This window comes from Octopus sinensis, linkage group LG15, assembly GCF_006345805.1.
Source record: "Octopus sinensis linkage group LG15, ASM634580v1, whole genome shotgun sequence".
NCBI lineage: Eukaryota > Metazoa > Mollusca > Cephalopoda > Octopoda > Octopodidae > Octopus > Octopus sinensis.
Window position 1 is genome coordinate 24,903,638 of NC_043011.1, and position 17,557 is coordinate 24,921,194.

General features: G+C 35.4%; 1 protein-coding gene across 3 annotated transcripts in view; it reads right to left on the reverse strand.

The window, feature by feature from the left end:
• The window catches only part of LOC115219876 (KICSTOR complex protein SZT2), a 201,426-nt gene that overhangs the window by 11,993 nt on the left and 171,876 nt on the right, over positions 1-17,557 (reverse strand). For 2 of the 3 annotated variants that reach the window (XM_029790174.2, XM_029790173.2), the window contains 7 exons: positions 17,079-17,246; positions 16,303-16,320; positions 14,783-15,045; positions 12,905-13,115; positions 11,403-11,616; positions 8,935-9,068; positions 6,746-6,775 (listed from right to left, as the gene is read on the reverse strand). In XM_029790174.2, the coding sequence (XP_029646034.1) occupies positions 6,746-6,775; positions 8,935-9,068; positions 11,403-11,616; positions 12,905-13,115; positions 14,783-15,045; positions 16,303-16,320; positions 17,079-17,246 (1,038 nt within the window). The remainder of the gene's footprint in view (positions 1-6,745; positions 6,776-8,934; positions 9,069-11,402; positions 11,617-12,904; positions 13,116-14,782; positions 15,046-16,302; positions 16,321-17,078; positions 17,247-17,557) is intronic. The other variant, XM_029790175.2, reaches the window with a different exon arrangement.

Consider the following 17,557-nt stretch of genomic DNA (forward strand, 5'->3'; position numbering starts at 1 on the left):
AGAAAATGAAAGCTATATTAAAGATGGCCTTAGCTGTGACACTGAGAATAAGTGTATTCTCTGATCTTCTGGTAGTTTTGAATTATTGGTTGAATTATCTTATTTATACAGGTTTGACAAAACCTCACAGAAACGGGATTAGATTCTGGGATCTTTACTTTTGACCTACAGATTTAAAAAATAATTTTTTGTAACTAAACACTTTCAAACTTCGGACACTGGTAGAATGTGTCATATAAAACATCTTTTACTCTTAGCATTTTTGAGAAAAACTTATATTTACGAAGATATTTCACATTAAAGTTCTTGTATTTCGGTAATTTCAACCAATCAATGACGTGTATTCAGCTGAATAAAATTACTGCTGTCAACAACAACTATCGGCGGTGTATTTTTCGCTTGTCACTGTTATTTATGACATCATTCATGCGTTTGTACTGATTTCCAGGTTTTAGGTTTAGGGTTGTCATAAATAACTGTGACAAACGAAAAATACACCGCTGGAAGTTTTTGTTGACAAACAACAGCAGTAATTTTATTCAGTTGAATACATGTCATTGATTGGTTGACATTACTGAAATAGAACAACTTTAACACATGAAATAACTTCGTAAATATAAGTTTTTCTCAAAAATGCTAAGAGTAAAAGATGTTTTATATGACACATTCTACCAGTGTCTGAAGTTTGAAAGTGTTTAGTTCGAAAAAATTATTTTCTAAATCTGTAAGTCGAAAGGTAAAGATCCAGATTCTATGAGCATCCTAACATTGTCATTTAATCCTGTAGCATTCAGATTACCCTATGAAATGTAATGCTTTTTCATTCATATTGTTTTGAATTAAACATGCATTATTTCATGGCTTTGTGAGTTCAATGACGTGATTGTTGATTTTTAAAATGACATTGTAAGACAGGTTTAAGAGGCTAGGTCTGGATGGTTTGAACATAAAAACATAAAACAGCTAAAATATTTAGCCCAGATACAGTTGGTTTAAATGCTAACAGTTAATTTTCACATGAATTGACATCATTTTTAGGATGGCTTTCTGTTTAACTTTCTATTTACTTAATGGCATCCTAACATTTTTAATTCAGTATCTATCACATTTTAATCAGCAAATAAAAAAAAAACACAGTCCAAGTAGTCTAGCAATGGTCAGCATTGGAGAAAATTATTCAATAAAATTTGAAGAAGACCTTTATTCAGGATGTTGGTACTTGTGTCTCCTGCATAACTAAAAAAACTAATCAGGATTTGTACATATTTTAACCAACTCACTTCTGTTATTCATCAATGTTTTATGCAACAGCCCATGCTTTCATCTGCCATACTTTAACTCATATAAACACCCAGAATTATCAGTACATTTCACATCATCATCATCATTAACCAAAAACTTTTGTCATAAAAGATAATCAACTGATGTCTGTATCCAATTCTTTAACAGAATGTTGTTTGGTAAAATAAGATTCTTAAAATATATCTGTCCCCATGACCCTCTCAAGGATAAGTGGGCAAAGATGAGATGAGATCTTTATAATAAAGTGATTACTGAATCACTTTATTATAAAAATTATTGAAGTTCAGGTTTGGAGAGGAGTGTCACATCATCTGAAAAGAATATATCTTAGCACGGGAAATCCATGACATGGCATAATATAATTTGGATTTAGCTAGCCTTGTCTTTGAAATTGGGAACTACTGAAGTGAAGTGATCTAACAAACAGAAAAAGAGAGCTAATTCTAAGGCCTTTAGAATAAAGAAAATAACAGAAAAAATAATAATAAAATGCAAAATAAAAATAATATTTTGCCAAATAATAATAATATAGAATCCTGATGCAGAGTGAGGTGCTTACATGCATAGCTAAACATTTAGAAACTCAATCATGCACTCCTTATCACATAGAATAAAACATGCATAGATAGATCACATGTACATTTGCAGAAAATCTTTGTGTCCATTCACTCAAGTATACTAAGCTATTAATAGTAATAGTAAAACATCCAGACATAAAGAAATTTGATAAGAAGAGAATGTGTTCGACTCTCTTTCATACCAAACACCTGAAACCACATCTAGTTCTATGATATTAATACTCACATTTTAAAATATTCCTAACCAAAAGTAAAACCTCCCATTATTGACGTGTATAAGAAATATTTGTTCAGCTATGTTCCAAACACCATTTTTATATTGCTGATTCTTGATTACTTTCAACTTAATTGAAACAGACATTCAATAACACAACAGAAAAATGTTAAATGTAAAATATGATATGTATTGTTTCAAATTTTCCAAGTTTTGCTTTTGTTTTATTTTCTTTTTACAAAAATATAATCATCAATATGTAACATATTTTTTTCTCACAGTTACATTACTTTCAACGTCCAAATTGATGATAGAAAATCAATCACAGCAGAGATATTTTCATGTAGATTTATATTATATTTATTATCTTCATCAATTTTAATGAGCCACAGGTTTCTTCTCTACCTAGTGTAACAGAAACAAGATCTTTACGTCTCAAGTTCAAAATCTGCTGGAATCAACATTTTTTTTAATGTCCCATTAGGACTAAGAAAGTAATTAAACATAAGCAATATGCTAGAGTTGGTTCATTCAATTTTAATTCACCTTTTACAAATTTCTAGTAATGCGCCAACATTAAAAATCACATTTTAAACCACAGCAGCTCTGCTTGAGTAGTATATATATATATATATATATATATATATATATATATATATAGTTGCTATACATGAATATACAAGCAGCTATGTATGAAAAAAAACTCTCACTTACACCCCCATCAAAAAAAAGCATATTTAATTGTGTTTATTGAAATTATTATAATTTTTTCCACAGATTTTTTAAACCTAAGACATCAGTTAGTTTAGACAATTCATGCATCTCAAATCTCAAAGCTTTCTTATATATTTCTTCTTATTAATTAATTGTCTTTTTTTCCACTCTATGAAACACTCTGGTGTTAAAGAAAGCCTGAGGAGAATCAAATATGTCAAGAATGTGACAAAACAAATCTTAAGATTCAGTCTTTAATGCCACCAGAATATAATAATATGGTAAAATAGCATGAAATATGTAGCTGATGAACTGCATTAGTAAAGACTACATAGAATACACGATCTATGAAGACAATAGCATAATGGATAAGTAGTCTATGAGGACTAATACTATAGAATATATAGTATAGATGCAGTATATAGTAAAAGAAACCTATGAATATTGACAGTACAGGATATATTGTATAAGTGCTCTATAAAGAACAGTAGTATAGAGTATACAGTAAACAAGATCTATGGAAACTAATAATATAGATTAATATTGTATATGTGATCTATGAAGAATAATAATGTAGAGTAATATAGTACGAAGACCAATAGTGTATATAGTAAAAGTGGTTCTATGAAGGCCAATAGTAAAAAAGAATATAGCTGTAATGGAAAGTAAACTGTAGACAGACAGCAAAGAAAACTGAAATAAAGCTGTGAACTTAGGAATTAAGCTTTTATAAAATAATCTGATAGGGTTGAGTTATCTCTATAGAAGAAGGTGTGTGTGTGAGTGTGTGTAGTATAGTTTTGATACTGTGTGTATGTTTGAATGTAAGAACTAGTGTAGTGGAGATGAGTGTGTGAGTGTTGCTGTAATATTGGTGTGCATGTATGTTGTTGAAGGAGATTAGAGCTTTGTACTTCTTTGAAATTAATAAATATCTCACTTGGAAAAAAATCTGTAAACATCTAGACTGCAACTTATATATAATATATATGAGACACTTGCCCAAGATGCCATGCAATGGGACTATACCCGAGATCACATGATTGGAAAGCAAACTAGCCATTTAAACATATACATGTGTGTGTGTGTGTGTGTGGTTGAACACTCCACATACACAGGCACCCTTAATGCAGTTCTCAAGGAGATTCAGTGTGACACACCCAATGTAGCAAAGCTGGCCCAATGAAATACAGGTACAACTTATTTTTGCCAGTTGAGTGGACTGGAGCAATGTGAAATAAAGTGTCTTGATATATATATATATATATATATATATATATATATATATATATATATAAGAGTGTATAAAATATTTTTATACACAGAGAGGAGACCTTTGACAGGACTCCTTACATGTTAGAAAGGGCAGTCAAAACCCAAACCACGAAAAAAGAATTCATGAGGCATGGTGTTATAACACTAGACTGAACAAAAGATGAATTAGTTAACCCCAAACTTGAGTTTCACTATTAATTGCCAAATATACTAATTTGGAATCTGTAGATCATCAGCAGAATCACTAATTTATGAATAATTATGTAGTTGCAAATACATACTGAAAACACGTGTGCAAGACAGCTACATCTTTATCCATTATGGATTTGAACTTAGTGCACGAGCGTAAACATATAGTCCAACAGTAAATAAACAAATTTAAAACTGTGTCCCATATAGCCTCAGAATTATAAATATTATTATCGTAAATATGAGGGTAATAAAACTTTTATTTATGTATGCTAACTACTGGTAATTAATCATTTTATTACCCATATATTTACGATATATATATATACACATATACATATATAAATCATCATCATCATCATCATCATCGTTTAACGTCCACTTTCCATGCTAGCGTGGGTTGGACGGTTTGACTGGGGTCTGGGAAGCCAGGAGGCTGCACCAGGCCCAGTCTGATCTGACAGTGTTTCTACAGTTGGATGCCCTTCCTAACGCCAACCACTCCATGAGTGTAGTAGGAGCTTTTTACATGCCACCGGCACAGGTGCCAGGCGGGGCTGGCAACAGCCATGATCGGTTGGTGCTTTTTACGTGCCACCGGCATAGAGGCCAGTCGGGGCGGCGCTGGCAACGGCTACATTCAGATGATATATATACATATATACTGTGATGCTAAAACCCGTTCCTTGGATAGATTTTTGCATTCAGCTATTAATATAGGTAAGAAGCTTCTGGAATTTGTGGCATATATCATATATAGTGAATGGTAACATATCAAAATATAACAGGAGCCAATGTGTCATGATAAGTGTGAGCCAGTGTAAAGCAAGAATCAATGTGTCACAATAAAGTGTAATATATCATAACGTAGCTCAAGCCATAGTCAGTAGTGGCAGCAGTATTGTCAGCATCTAATATCGGCTTTCATCCTGGCATAGTTGGATGATTTAGCTGCATCTTGATGAGTCACTGAAGGGGCCCCTATAAGTGAGGCAGACCAGAAGAGAGAGTGCATGATAATTTTTAGGTCGGGAGTGATGAGAGAGAGTAAGTAAAATGAAAAGAAGAATTATAGTTGCAATTGGGTGATAGTGGGGAGAGTAATAGAGTAGTAGATCATCATCATTTGATGTCCATTTTCCATGCTGGCATGGGTTGGATGGTTTGACAGGACTTGGCAAGCCAGAAAGTTGCCGAAGTTCCATAGTCTGCTTTGGTATAGTGTTTATGGCTGGATGCCCTTCTTAACACCAACCACTTTACAAGTGCCTGTTATGTGGCACCATCTCAAGTGCTTTTTACATGGAACCAGCATGGGTTTTTATGTGGCACAAGCAAGGATACTTTTTATGTAACACCAGCATGGGTGCTTCTTGTGGCACCAGCATGGACGCTTCTTATGTGGAACCAGCATGGGTGCTTCTTATGTGGCACCAGCATGGGTGCTTCTTATGTGGCACCAGCATGGGTGCTTCTTATGTGGCACCAGTATGGGTGCTTCTTATGTGATACCAGCATGGGTGTTTTTTATGTGATACCAGCATGGGTGTTTTTTATGTGACACCAGTACGGGTGTTTCTTATGTGACACCAGCATGGGTGCTTCTTATGTGGCACCAACACAGGTGCTTTTCAGGTGGGACCAGCACTAATTGGCAGCAGGAGGTAGTATGGCAGGGAACAAGGGACAGAGAAGGGATAGTGGGGAAAACATCATCATGTCATAATACAGTATATGTCACAGTACAATATGTGACACAATAACAGTTTGTGTCAGTGTGTCATCCACCACAAGGTCCAGTTCTTGTTGGAGTGTGGTGGTTTGTATGCCTTAATGACCCTGAGAGCTATGCCAACAGAACACAAGCTCCTGGTAGGGCTACCCATGCTGGACAGGTCAAAGGAGAGAGATCAAAATAATACAGACCACTTTTTTCCAGAATTAAAACTGGGTTTGCATAGGGCAACAAGAAAAACAAAGTTACAGAAGCATTGATAACAATGCAAAACCAACAAGACCCAGGAGAAGATGGATAGGCCTTCTGTCAGAGAAACACATGACATGGTATAGAAACCAAGATCCTGCATTACACGTCAGGCCAAAAGGTAGGTGGAAAAGAGGATGCCCTAAAAATAGCTGGAGGCAGGATTGAGGTAGAACTGAAAAAGCAGGGACACAACTGGAAAGAAACAGAAAAAAACAGCCCAGAGTTGAGAATAGTGGAGAAAGGCCTATGTTCCATAAAGAGTGAAAGGCTTAATCTTAACCAATACAAGAGGGTCAATAAGCTGAGATACATATATAACGTGTGTTTTGTTATATAGAAATGGTTGGTGTATTATGACATTGTGTGTATATGTGTCTATGTATGTCAGAAAATGATACTGTGTGTGTGTGTGTGTGTGTGCATGTATGTGTGTATGTTTATGTGTGTACGTGTGTGTGTCTCAGGGAGTGGGGAAGGGACTCTTACCTTTTTCCAATTCCAGTAATCAAACCGTAGCTGAAACAAACAAAACATCAACAAAACTAAGTCAATACAATGCAATATAGTATAATATAGTTTACACTGACACTGAACGAAGGCCAATCCATTTGCACCAGTGTCAGGATCTGGAGCCTGTACACAGATTATCAAAAAAAAAAAAAATTGTCACCAAATGTATATGCGTGTGAGGCACTAAGAAGGAACTTACAAAGGTTCCTTAGAAGACACATTTGTTATACAAGACAAATGAAAAGCAAAAAGAAGACACAAGTGACCAGGGAACCCAAACTGTCTCTGTAAAACAGTGACATTTAAACAAATGAGGCAGAAAAAGAAAAAAAAAATCATTTCTTAGGTGTGTTGTGTTGCTTAAAAATTTGCAACAAGCTTAATTCAGATGAATTCAATTTCCAAGAAACAACACTATGGATGGTGCAAATGAAGAATGAATGTTAATATAGAGGCTGGTACTGATAATAGTGTTAGCTAAGAGAGACGCTTACATGAAGTTCATCTAATTCTCGTACATGAACAGGCCAACTCTGACAAATGATAACAGGTTTTGGTAGACAGTGCAAACTAATGCACAAGAAAATAATAAAACCTTTGATAATTTAGATTGAGGAAGATATATTCAAAAGAGAAAAAAAAATAAAAAACCCGAAAAGGAAAGATTTCAGCCATCTGTTGTTTATGGAATATCAATCACTTCAAGGTACTTGTACTGTGAAGTATCACATTAATATGTAGTTTACACAAATTCACTCTGTATTCAAATGCTTCAGGTTTGATTTCAGTTATAAAATATGAAATTCAGAAAACAATTCTTTCACAATTGAAAAGAAAAAGTTTGAATTATATTTTAGTTTGTCAAAGCATCATACAATTATCAACATCACCATCCAAGTCTGTAAGAAAACCTCTTATAAGGCTGCTAGATCTGATAAAATAGCATTGGAAATTTCCCTTAAACTTTACCCAACTTTTCTAAATAAAAGGACGCATCATACTATGTGCATGCATATATATATATATATATATATATATATCAGATCGCCATGTTGATTCGTTAGTTACTGCACGCATTTTTTTTCTCTCCTTCTTTCTGTGTTTTTTTTCTCTCTGTGTATCTTTCTGTTGAAGAGCGTAGGCTCGAAACGTTAAAGACTTGTTTTATTTATATTTCCTGAGCGCCATACTAATACAATTGTTTGTTTGTTTCCCACCTGCCTTCGTCTTTCATAAAGCTTCCCGTTATATATATATATATATTATATATATATATATATATACATATATATATATATAAGAACATAGATGACAAAGGAAGAAAATTAGCTATCTTATGAACTTTATTAGCTTGCTACTGTTTCCATTATTCATAGTTCAGTAAAAAAAGTAAGGTAAAGTTTGCTTCTTGAGTCAAGCTGACTCATAAAGGCTGGTTTCCCAGTTTCCATGACATATCTATTCCCCACCTGGAAGGGACGCTGGCCATTGCAGGATTACTCATTTTTGCCAGTTGAGTGGGCTGGAGTAACATGAAATGAAGTGTTTTGCTCAAGAACACTATGCATCACCCGGTCCAGGAATCAAACCACAATCTTACAATCATGAGTCCAACACCTTAACTACTAGGCCACATGCCTCCACTTCATAGTTGAGTGCCTGAGTAACACCTTACAGTTACATCAGAGCCTCAAACATGAAGTATCCCTCCTCTTTGTACACACTGCCCATTGCTGCTACTTCATGTTTGATGCTCTGACGATGCTATATGGTGTTACTTAGGCACTTAATGAGTCCACCACATATTATAGTAGAAACAGCAGCATGCTAATAAAGCTCATAAGATAATCATTTTATTCCTTTGTCATCTCTGTTTTTTATTACCACCCTGTACTCGACCAATGCTTCACTCAGAGGCATATGTATATAGAGGTGAAGAGTTAAACTTGTCTTTGTATAGTCTGATGAGCTGTCCACAAAGCTGTGGCTTTCATGATGTGAAACCACTGGTCACTCTATGACCAGACTTTAACATTAGTGATTTAACACACACACATGATCAATTAATTAAATAAAAGACAAGGTTATACATGAATGAACAATAAACGTGTGATGAAATGTATCAAGAGAATAAGAAACAAAGATGGAAATATTGAATTTCTTACTAGATCTAGTTCTGAATCGGTGTGAGCAGCTGCCTGCTGTTGAATGACTGTGAAATCATGCAGGTTTGGATGTTTGAGGATGTAGTCATACAGTTGGCCACTTGGACAAGTCAAGTTTGTCAGTTGGATACGAGCTGCAGAGACAGGAAAAAGAAACAGTGTCAGAAAAAAATTCAAAAGCAAAAACAGAATGATGCAATAAGTATTATTTATAAGTATCATTTATATAAGTATTCTTGGTTACATTAATACAACGCAGAGGGTATTGCAGTTATGAGGTTGACATCAGTATAAGTGTAGGGTACACATTATAGAGCAGATGTAAAATGAGGACACACACATACATGTATAGGAAACATTGATGGAGTAGTGGGTCACTGATGAAGATTAATTAAATCTGAAATAAGCACTAATATGACTCCATCTCGCTTGTTGTAGAGAGGGAGAGCTTGTCTCCCTTGTCAGTCATTAGAAAAGAGTTGTTTTGACACTTATTTCTAGCAATGCTGGTGCTCACTAGCATTCTCTTTAGTGATGACTATACTTGTTGCCTTTTGGTGTGTGTATATATATATATATATATATCTATATGCAGTAAAGTATATGTCCGGTCATAGGGTGATCAATGGTTTCGCATCCATAAAGCGCTAGGCTTTATAGATGACACATCAGACTCTAATGGTGAACTTCGCCATTAGAGTCTGACTAGTTGTCCATAGAGCTCAGCACTTTATGGATGACTGGACATATACTTAACTGCATATAAATACATTACTGCTCTATGCTTTGAAGTGTGCTTCTTTTTCAGATATATGATATACTGAGTGTATATATATATATATATATATATATATACAAATACATACAAGGTGAGTCAAAAGTCACACACAAAATAAGGTCAGTGCCCTCTGCAATTGTCAAAGACAAGCTTCAATTTTTCTAAAATTGAATAAAATATATTAATTAATGATCAATACATATTGGGTCATCCCATAAATAATGCAATTTTTTCAGTATCATGAACTAAAAAGTTGGAAGGGCTCGGAATTACCAGCATCAACTTGCTATAAATGCAGGTAGTAATTTTACCTTGTCCTTATTCTTAGTGCTAGTTTTGAAGAATGCAGTTCTATTTTAACAATTATTTTTTAACTGAGATAATGCAAATGACAAAGGAGCATATTCGGCATATTTTGCTTTATGATTTCAACAACACAATGGAAAATGTGAGGAAAATGCAGTATATGGGGATCAGACTATAAGAGTAAGCCAGTGTTAATGGTGGTTTCGGAAATTCTGAGCTGGAAACCACAGCCTAGAAGCTGAGCCTCATCCAGGAAGATCTGTAGAGTTCAAAAAGGATGTCCTGCAAACACTGGTGGAACAAAATCCCATGGTAACTGCTGAACTAGCAGAGGATCTTGGATTTGGTAACTCAGTCATTCATCGACACCGGTGTGCGATCATGAAAGTTAGCAAATTGGGTCAATGGGTTCCTCACAAACTTTCTGAGTCTAATCATGTGCAGAGAGAGAATGTGTGCACTTACTTACTGTCATGTCTCACAAATGAACCTTTTTTTGACCAAATAGTGACTGGTAACAAGAAATGGGTTCCCTATAAAAATGTCAAGTGCCAAAGACAGTGGATAGGGAAAGGAGAAACACTGGCATCCTAGGCTAAAGAAGGACTTCACCCACATAGGGTGTTGTTATCTGTTTGGTGGGATAAGAAAGGTTTTGTCCATTTTGAACTTTTAAACCTAAAACCAATGGTAACAAAGGAGATCTACAGCAAGCAGCTTGAGCAGCTTAAGTCAGCACTAGAAGTAAAATGACCATCTTTGGTTTCAAGATGAAAGGTGTTGTTCAATCAGGATAATGCTCAGCCACTTACAGTGAAGATGACATTCCAAAGGCTGGAGTAGTGTGAATGGGAAACGATGCCCCACCCACCATATTCACTGGACATTGCCCCATCTGATTATCATTTATTCTGCAGTCTTCAAAATCATTTGGACAGAAAAAATATGAATTCTGTAGATGAGGTCAGAACAGTATTGAAGAAGTATTTTTCCTCACAAACAAGTGAGTTTTGGAAGAGGGGCCTTGCAAATCTACCAGATAGATGAAAGAGCGTTGTAGAAAATAAAAGAGAGTATATTTTAGATGAAAAAAGAACTTTGTTTACCTTTATTTTGAAAAATAAAAGTAGTATAAAAAAACCCATTATTTATGGGATGACCCAATACATACATACTTGATGAACAAAATAATAATAACGTAATATAAATAAAATGTCAAATGTTTTGGTTCATGACTTTTGGCCCACCCTGTGTGTGTGTACATATTTGTTTAATGCACTATTTATGATAAAAGCAGAAAAGAGCATAGAAGTCTGAGTAAGAAATAAAGAGGTAAGAGCGAAAGAGATATTTGTAAATCCAAAATTGTAGACATTGAACAAACCTCTGTGAACATAATTTCTTGAGAAGTTGGGAGGTGTTGGATAGACTTCAAGAAAATCCAATAGGAAGTTAGTGAGATGATAATCTTTAAGGAAAATATCTTGCGCTCCAGCTATATGAGACATGATGCACTGCAGATGGAAGTCATGTGCAAAGGAATGCACGTGGGTTAAGGCCCGGTAAGTGTCGCATTCATCCACAAAGTAGAGACGCAACTGTAAAAGATGTACAAACAAATAAATAATGACAATGATATTAATAATTGTTTCAGATTTTGGTGCGGGGTCAGCTGATTTTCAGGAGGAGGGGAAGTTAATTACATCATTCTCAGGACTCCCTTGATACTTATTTTATCAACCCAGAAAGGATAAACGGCAAAATCTCAGAAGAAATGCTGCTAAGCATCTTGCCCAGCGTGCAATGATTCTACCAGTTCTCTGTCTTAACAACAAGTTACAACCAGCAGCTTCAGCAACAACAATAACAATAATAATTGTATTAGATTTAGGTAAAAGACTAGTAATTTTAAGGAAGGTGAAGCAAGTAAATTATTTTATCGACCCCCATCAGGATGTAAGACAAAGCTGATCTCATCATGTTACAGAATCTTAAATTATGGCAAGATTTTTCAGAAACACAATGTTTCTGTAATGTAGAAAGGGTGGTTAGTATTTTGATACAAAAAATTTGTTATTTTCATACTCTGGCTACAGGATGAAAGACAAGCTGATCCCATAAAGTTTTGAAATCAGAAGGCAGAGCTGGAAGAAATACCACAGGACATTTCTCTGATGATCCTACCAATAATGTGGAATTCTATAATGCAACATGTATTTTCTATTGACTGCCATGTTACATGGTGCTAAATGGAAAATATACTTCATGCTACAGAATCTCAAATTATGGCAAGATTTTTCAGAAAATGTTAGTATTTTAACAAAAATAATTTGTTTATTTTCATGTTGGGGCTACTTGGAAATATATATATTCACCATCTACCACTTTCTTTTCGCATTTTCATAAACTTACCTACCCCATTCACCCTATCCACTCCTCTGGACCATTTTTCTAATGTTCACCTTCCTGTAACTTGAAGGTATGCCTTTATACCTCTTCACTGTCTTCTCTCCTTTTCTAGTTGGGGTAGCCATGTATCTCCTCTACTAGATGACACCTGTTTCTGTCCCTCTATCATTCTTTAACCTCTTGTCACTTGGCACAAAGCCACATCCTTCAATTCTACACCCTACTTCACTCGAGATGTCTTGTCTTGCAAATTACTTGATGACTTCACTGGTGCCAGTTCCATGTAAAAAGCACCCAGTACACTCAGTGAAATTTCTGGTGCAATCTTTTCGCTTGTCAGCTCCTGTCAAACTATCCAACTGATGTCAGGAGGGAAAACTGACATTAAGCGATGATGGTGACTTTGAACAGTCTTAGAAGCCAATAACAACATTGTCAAAGTATTAACGTAACCTGAATGTAATAATGTTATTGTACCTGAGAATTGACGTTAGTTCCCATTCGAGAGCAGTCATAACCATACAGTTTAACATAGTAATGTTGGTCACTGAAACTGAGTTCCATTAGAATCATGCCACCCGGCAGTGTCTTTTGCATGTCATACACTTCTTTCTTTTGTTTTTCTGCATCGTCTCGGGAGTTTCGTGACTGGTCTGATGGCAGTTTCTTTAAGGGCTGACGATTGTTGCTGCAAAATAAAATCAATAATAGTTTTTAAAACAGGTATAAAGTCTGGAATTGATGGAATCAAACCTATTGCTTCAAAGTTGCTTATTTCATTGAACCTTGGCAGTAAATGACTTTGATGGAATTTGAACTCAGAACATAAAGGAATATAGCTGAATACCAACAAGGAATTTTGTCTGTTGTTTATCTGCTGATACCCACCAATACTTGACAGCTACTGAATTCATCACCCCTGCAACAGTGAATGAAAATGACTAGATCTGGAATGTTACTAAATACTATAAAGATATAAGACTGCTGTTGCTTCTGTTGCCAACAACACCACCACCACTATGATCACCACCACCATTTCAATGTTTGCATTTTAGATGCTGGGACTGGATGAGATTTGTTGTGGTAATATTCCATGTTTTTCAAGTAAGGTATTCCTTGACTGAAAGAATCCTATCATGTGAGTGTGTGTGTGTGTGTGTGTGTGTTAGTGTCTGACCTCCACCACCACTTGACAACTAGTGTTGGTGAGTTTACATTCCTGTATCTTGGTGGTTTGGCATAAGAGACTGATAGAATAAGTACTAGGCTTAAAAAAGTAAGCCCTGAGGTCAATTCATTCAACTAACACCCTTTGAGGTGGTGTCCCAGCATAGCTGCAGTCAAATGACAAAACAAATAAAAGATAAAAGATATACATACACGTGCACAAACAAACAAACACACAAAGACACACACATTTGAAGGGTTTCAGTAGTACAGTTTCTATCTAACAAATTACATTTAGAGATCACTATTACAATAGCCTCTGCTCTTTCAAATAAACAAACTTCTTAGTTCTATGCTCCCTCTTACTAGATGTCTCAAATCTCAGACTTTGTTGTTCTTTCCACCCCAGGACTTTCACTCTCTGGGGACCCCTCTCCATTCATTTCCAACAAGACTTGGGAAAGGAAGGCCTTGGGAAGGGAAAAACAACCTAGAATAAAGTACAAAGTTGTCAATGGTCTATGCTCCATAGGGAGTTGAGGGCACAAGAAAACAGATGGGTGTCTAGGTGGAACGTAAGATGCAAAGAGGTAGAAGATACTCAAAATATTTCATCCAATGCTCTAATTATTCCTCCAATCCAATTCTCTGAACTAGGAATTTATTTGTTGATTCTGGAAAGGGGAAACACAAGGGTGACTTTGCTGATATTTGAACTCAGAGTGCAAAGTGCTGGAATGAATAGTGCTAGGTAGTCTATCCAATGTTCTAACAACTCTGCCAACTTGACACCTTATACTATATTGAGTGATTCTATGTCTCTGCTTTACCTACAAATATTCAATTAGAACATCAACCTCAGCGATCTTATAAAGGTTGTGAGGATTGCCTTCTCTCTTTCCCTGATCAACACGCCAAATGAATACAGAACAAAAAGAGCAAAGAACAGGGTTCCAGTATTGTAACTGTTCGGTATCTTCAACATATAGTTTTTTCATTCACAGATTTGAAATAAACAAACAAGGAAAAGAAAAAGAATGAATGAATGAAAGAAAAAAAGAGATGAAGGGAAGGAGAGAGACAGAAGAGAAAAAAATGAAAACAAGCAAAGAAAGGAACGAGAGAGGGAGGGACAAAGGAATAAAGGGAGAGGAGGAGGGAGGGAGAAAAAAGAAAGAAAGAAATTACTTTCGTTTTGGAGAAGCAGGCCGAGTTTGGATGGGGAAAAACCCCAGGGACTGAAGATGTTGCATATATTGAGAAAGAAACTTCTTGCGAATCTCTTTATGCCAGTCTTCTTCCTCTTGAGTAGATTCAATGGAGGAGTTCTTTTGTTGAGGAGACTCCATGCTGTCTTGAGAGAAGCGGTCTTTCTTCTTGCCCTCTTGACTGGTTTCATGCCGTTTGGAGAGCAAACTGGCTATTGATGCTCCAGAACTATGTCGGGAACGCTGTTTGATTTAAAAAGAAGAAAAAAGCAACAGAATTTATAAAAATGAATTTGAGATAAACCAACAGAAAGAGTAAGAAATTTGAAATACACTAACAGAGAGAGAGTAAGAAAAAGTTACATGAATCAGTAACCATGTATCAAATGGAATAACCAAGACTAGTGATTCTACATAAAGATAAGTTAAATAATTCTTTCAACTGTAGGCACAAGATCTGAAATTTTGGGGGAGTGGGCCAGTCAATTGCATCAACCCTACAGTCAATTCCATCAACCCTAGTGCTCAACTGGTATTTATTTTATTGACTTCAAGGTCAACTCTGGCAGAATTTGAACTGAGAACGTAAAGCCAGAAGGAATGATGTCAAGCATTTTGTCCCGAATGCTAACAATTCTGCCAACTTGCTGCCTTTTCAATTTTAAGTTAGATAATTAGAAGCATTTTTTGCATGACAGAAGTGTTGTATTCTTGAGAATTTTGCCATTACATGGCACAAAACCTATTCTCTCAATGACATAACATGAATTCCAATCAGAAAATTGGCTTCTACACAATGGAATACTAAGTTATAATCAAATATTCAGCAATACAATACTTCTATAACATGGAAAATTATGTAGCATGGTTCCTGTTAGTATTCTCTAGCCCCAAGTGAGCCTTGATAAGTACATCTATGCTATGATCATCCCCTCTTCTTCCTATGTGCTGGGAAGTCAGGATCACGTTACCCATTTATAAGATTATGAAGTATGATATGAAAGAAATTTGGCTGCTATTTCTAACCAGACAAGCAAAGACATAGAAGCTCCTTCATTGATATAATTTTCATAATGACTGCTGATATAAATGAACTCAAGATTCCTTTCTTGCTGTCAGCTGTTATAGTAGCTGATGATCCTATTTCAGTTTTTGGCTCATTCTTGTTACTTCAGCAATAAATGGTGCATTTTTAAGTAATTCATTCACAAAGAATTAGTAAACCATAAAGTAATATATGTAACTATTTAAACACTATGCCTGTTTAGCTTCTAATGATTATAGAGGTATTGCAATAAAACCATCATGAGTGTCTACTTCTCAGAATAGCTGATAAGTTATTCCCTACTGAAGGGGTACTAAATAAAGCCCATAAAAAAGAAAGTGTTCAAGACTCAGGAGCTCAAAGTTACTTATTCCTTCATTTTAGTACTGTTTGTATACTAAGAGTTCAGTCAAACTTAAATAAAAGTTTATTAGAGGAAATCGAAATAAACTTACACTTTTGGTGACTGTAGCCTAGAGAAAGAGAGAAAGAAAGAGGAGATATTTAGTTTTCAGTTTAGAGGGGAAAGTGTGTGTGTGTGTGTGTGTGTGTGTGTGTGTGTGTGTGTGTGTGTGTGTGTGTATGCATGCATGGATACATACATACATGGATAATTATTTTGGCTACTTGATCAGCTGAAATAAATTATCAACATACTACTATTGTATCAAATAACTTTTTCCATTAATACTGTTTTACAATAGATATATATGTGAGCAACAACTATGGCAGAGATTAGAGTAACCCCCAACATCATTCTGAAAATCCAGGAGGTACAATGGTGGAGAAAATGTATGTAAATCAAACATATAAGTGAAGTGATGTGAGTGATGTTTATTCCATATATTTACAGCTGTTTCATTATCTTGTTAGTTATATAATAGGTGTTACATTCATGTTAACACGTATATAAAATATACAGCGGTGGTGCCCCAGCATGGCCGCGGCCTTCGGGCTAAAACATTTTTAAGGATTTTTAAGGATAGACAAACATCATTTCTTTTATCTGTTCTACACACAAACATGCACACACACACATGTATATATATATATATAAAGAGAGAGAGAGAGAGAGAGAGAGAGAGAGAGAGAAATAGATATATAGAGGTGGGTGCAAACAAATAGCATTTCAGATTTCAAAGATAAATAATAAAATAAAACAAAATTCAAGACAAAAAAAATATTTGAAAGAAAAAGTAATAAGATAAAAAAAAACATAGAGGTAACGCACTGCTTTGGTTTCGGTTTTCTCTTGCACAAATGAAGCTGACGTTAGCTCTGGTTTTTTGGAAGGTACTCTCCTGAGGACTTCTTTACGCCAAGCTGGAGAAAATAGCAGTGGTGTGGCACAATAGTGCAAGAGCCGTGTTGACTGTTTCAGCAAATGCACTATGTCCTCCTGTAAAATAATACACATTCCAGTCAAAATTCAAGGAAATTTCAGTTTCATTTCATTTCATTTATCAAGATAGTCTACATAAATATGCCATTTCTAAGCTTCTAGTCAAGACAGATATTTCTGTTTTTATATGTAACTATTTGAGTTGCCATTTCCACTTCCCACTTCAGATTTGTGTGGTGGAAAGTTCATGACCAGTTGATTTATAAACTGCAATAGGTGCAGGTGTTGCTGTGAGGTAAGAAATTTGATTCCCAACCACATGGTTCCAGTTTCAGTCCCACAACATGCATCAAGGGTGACTTCTACTA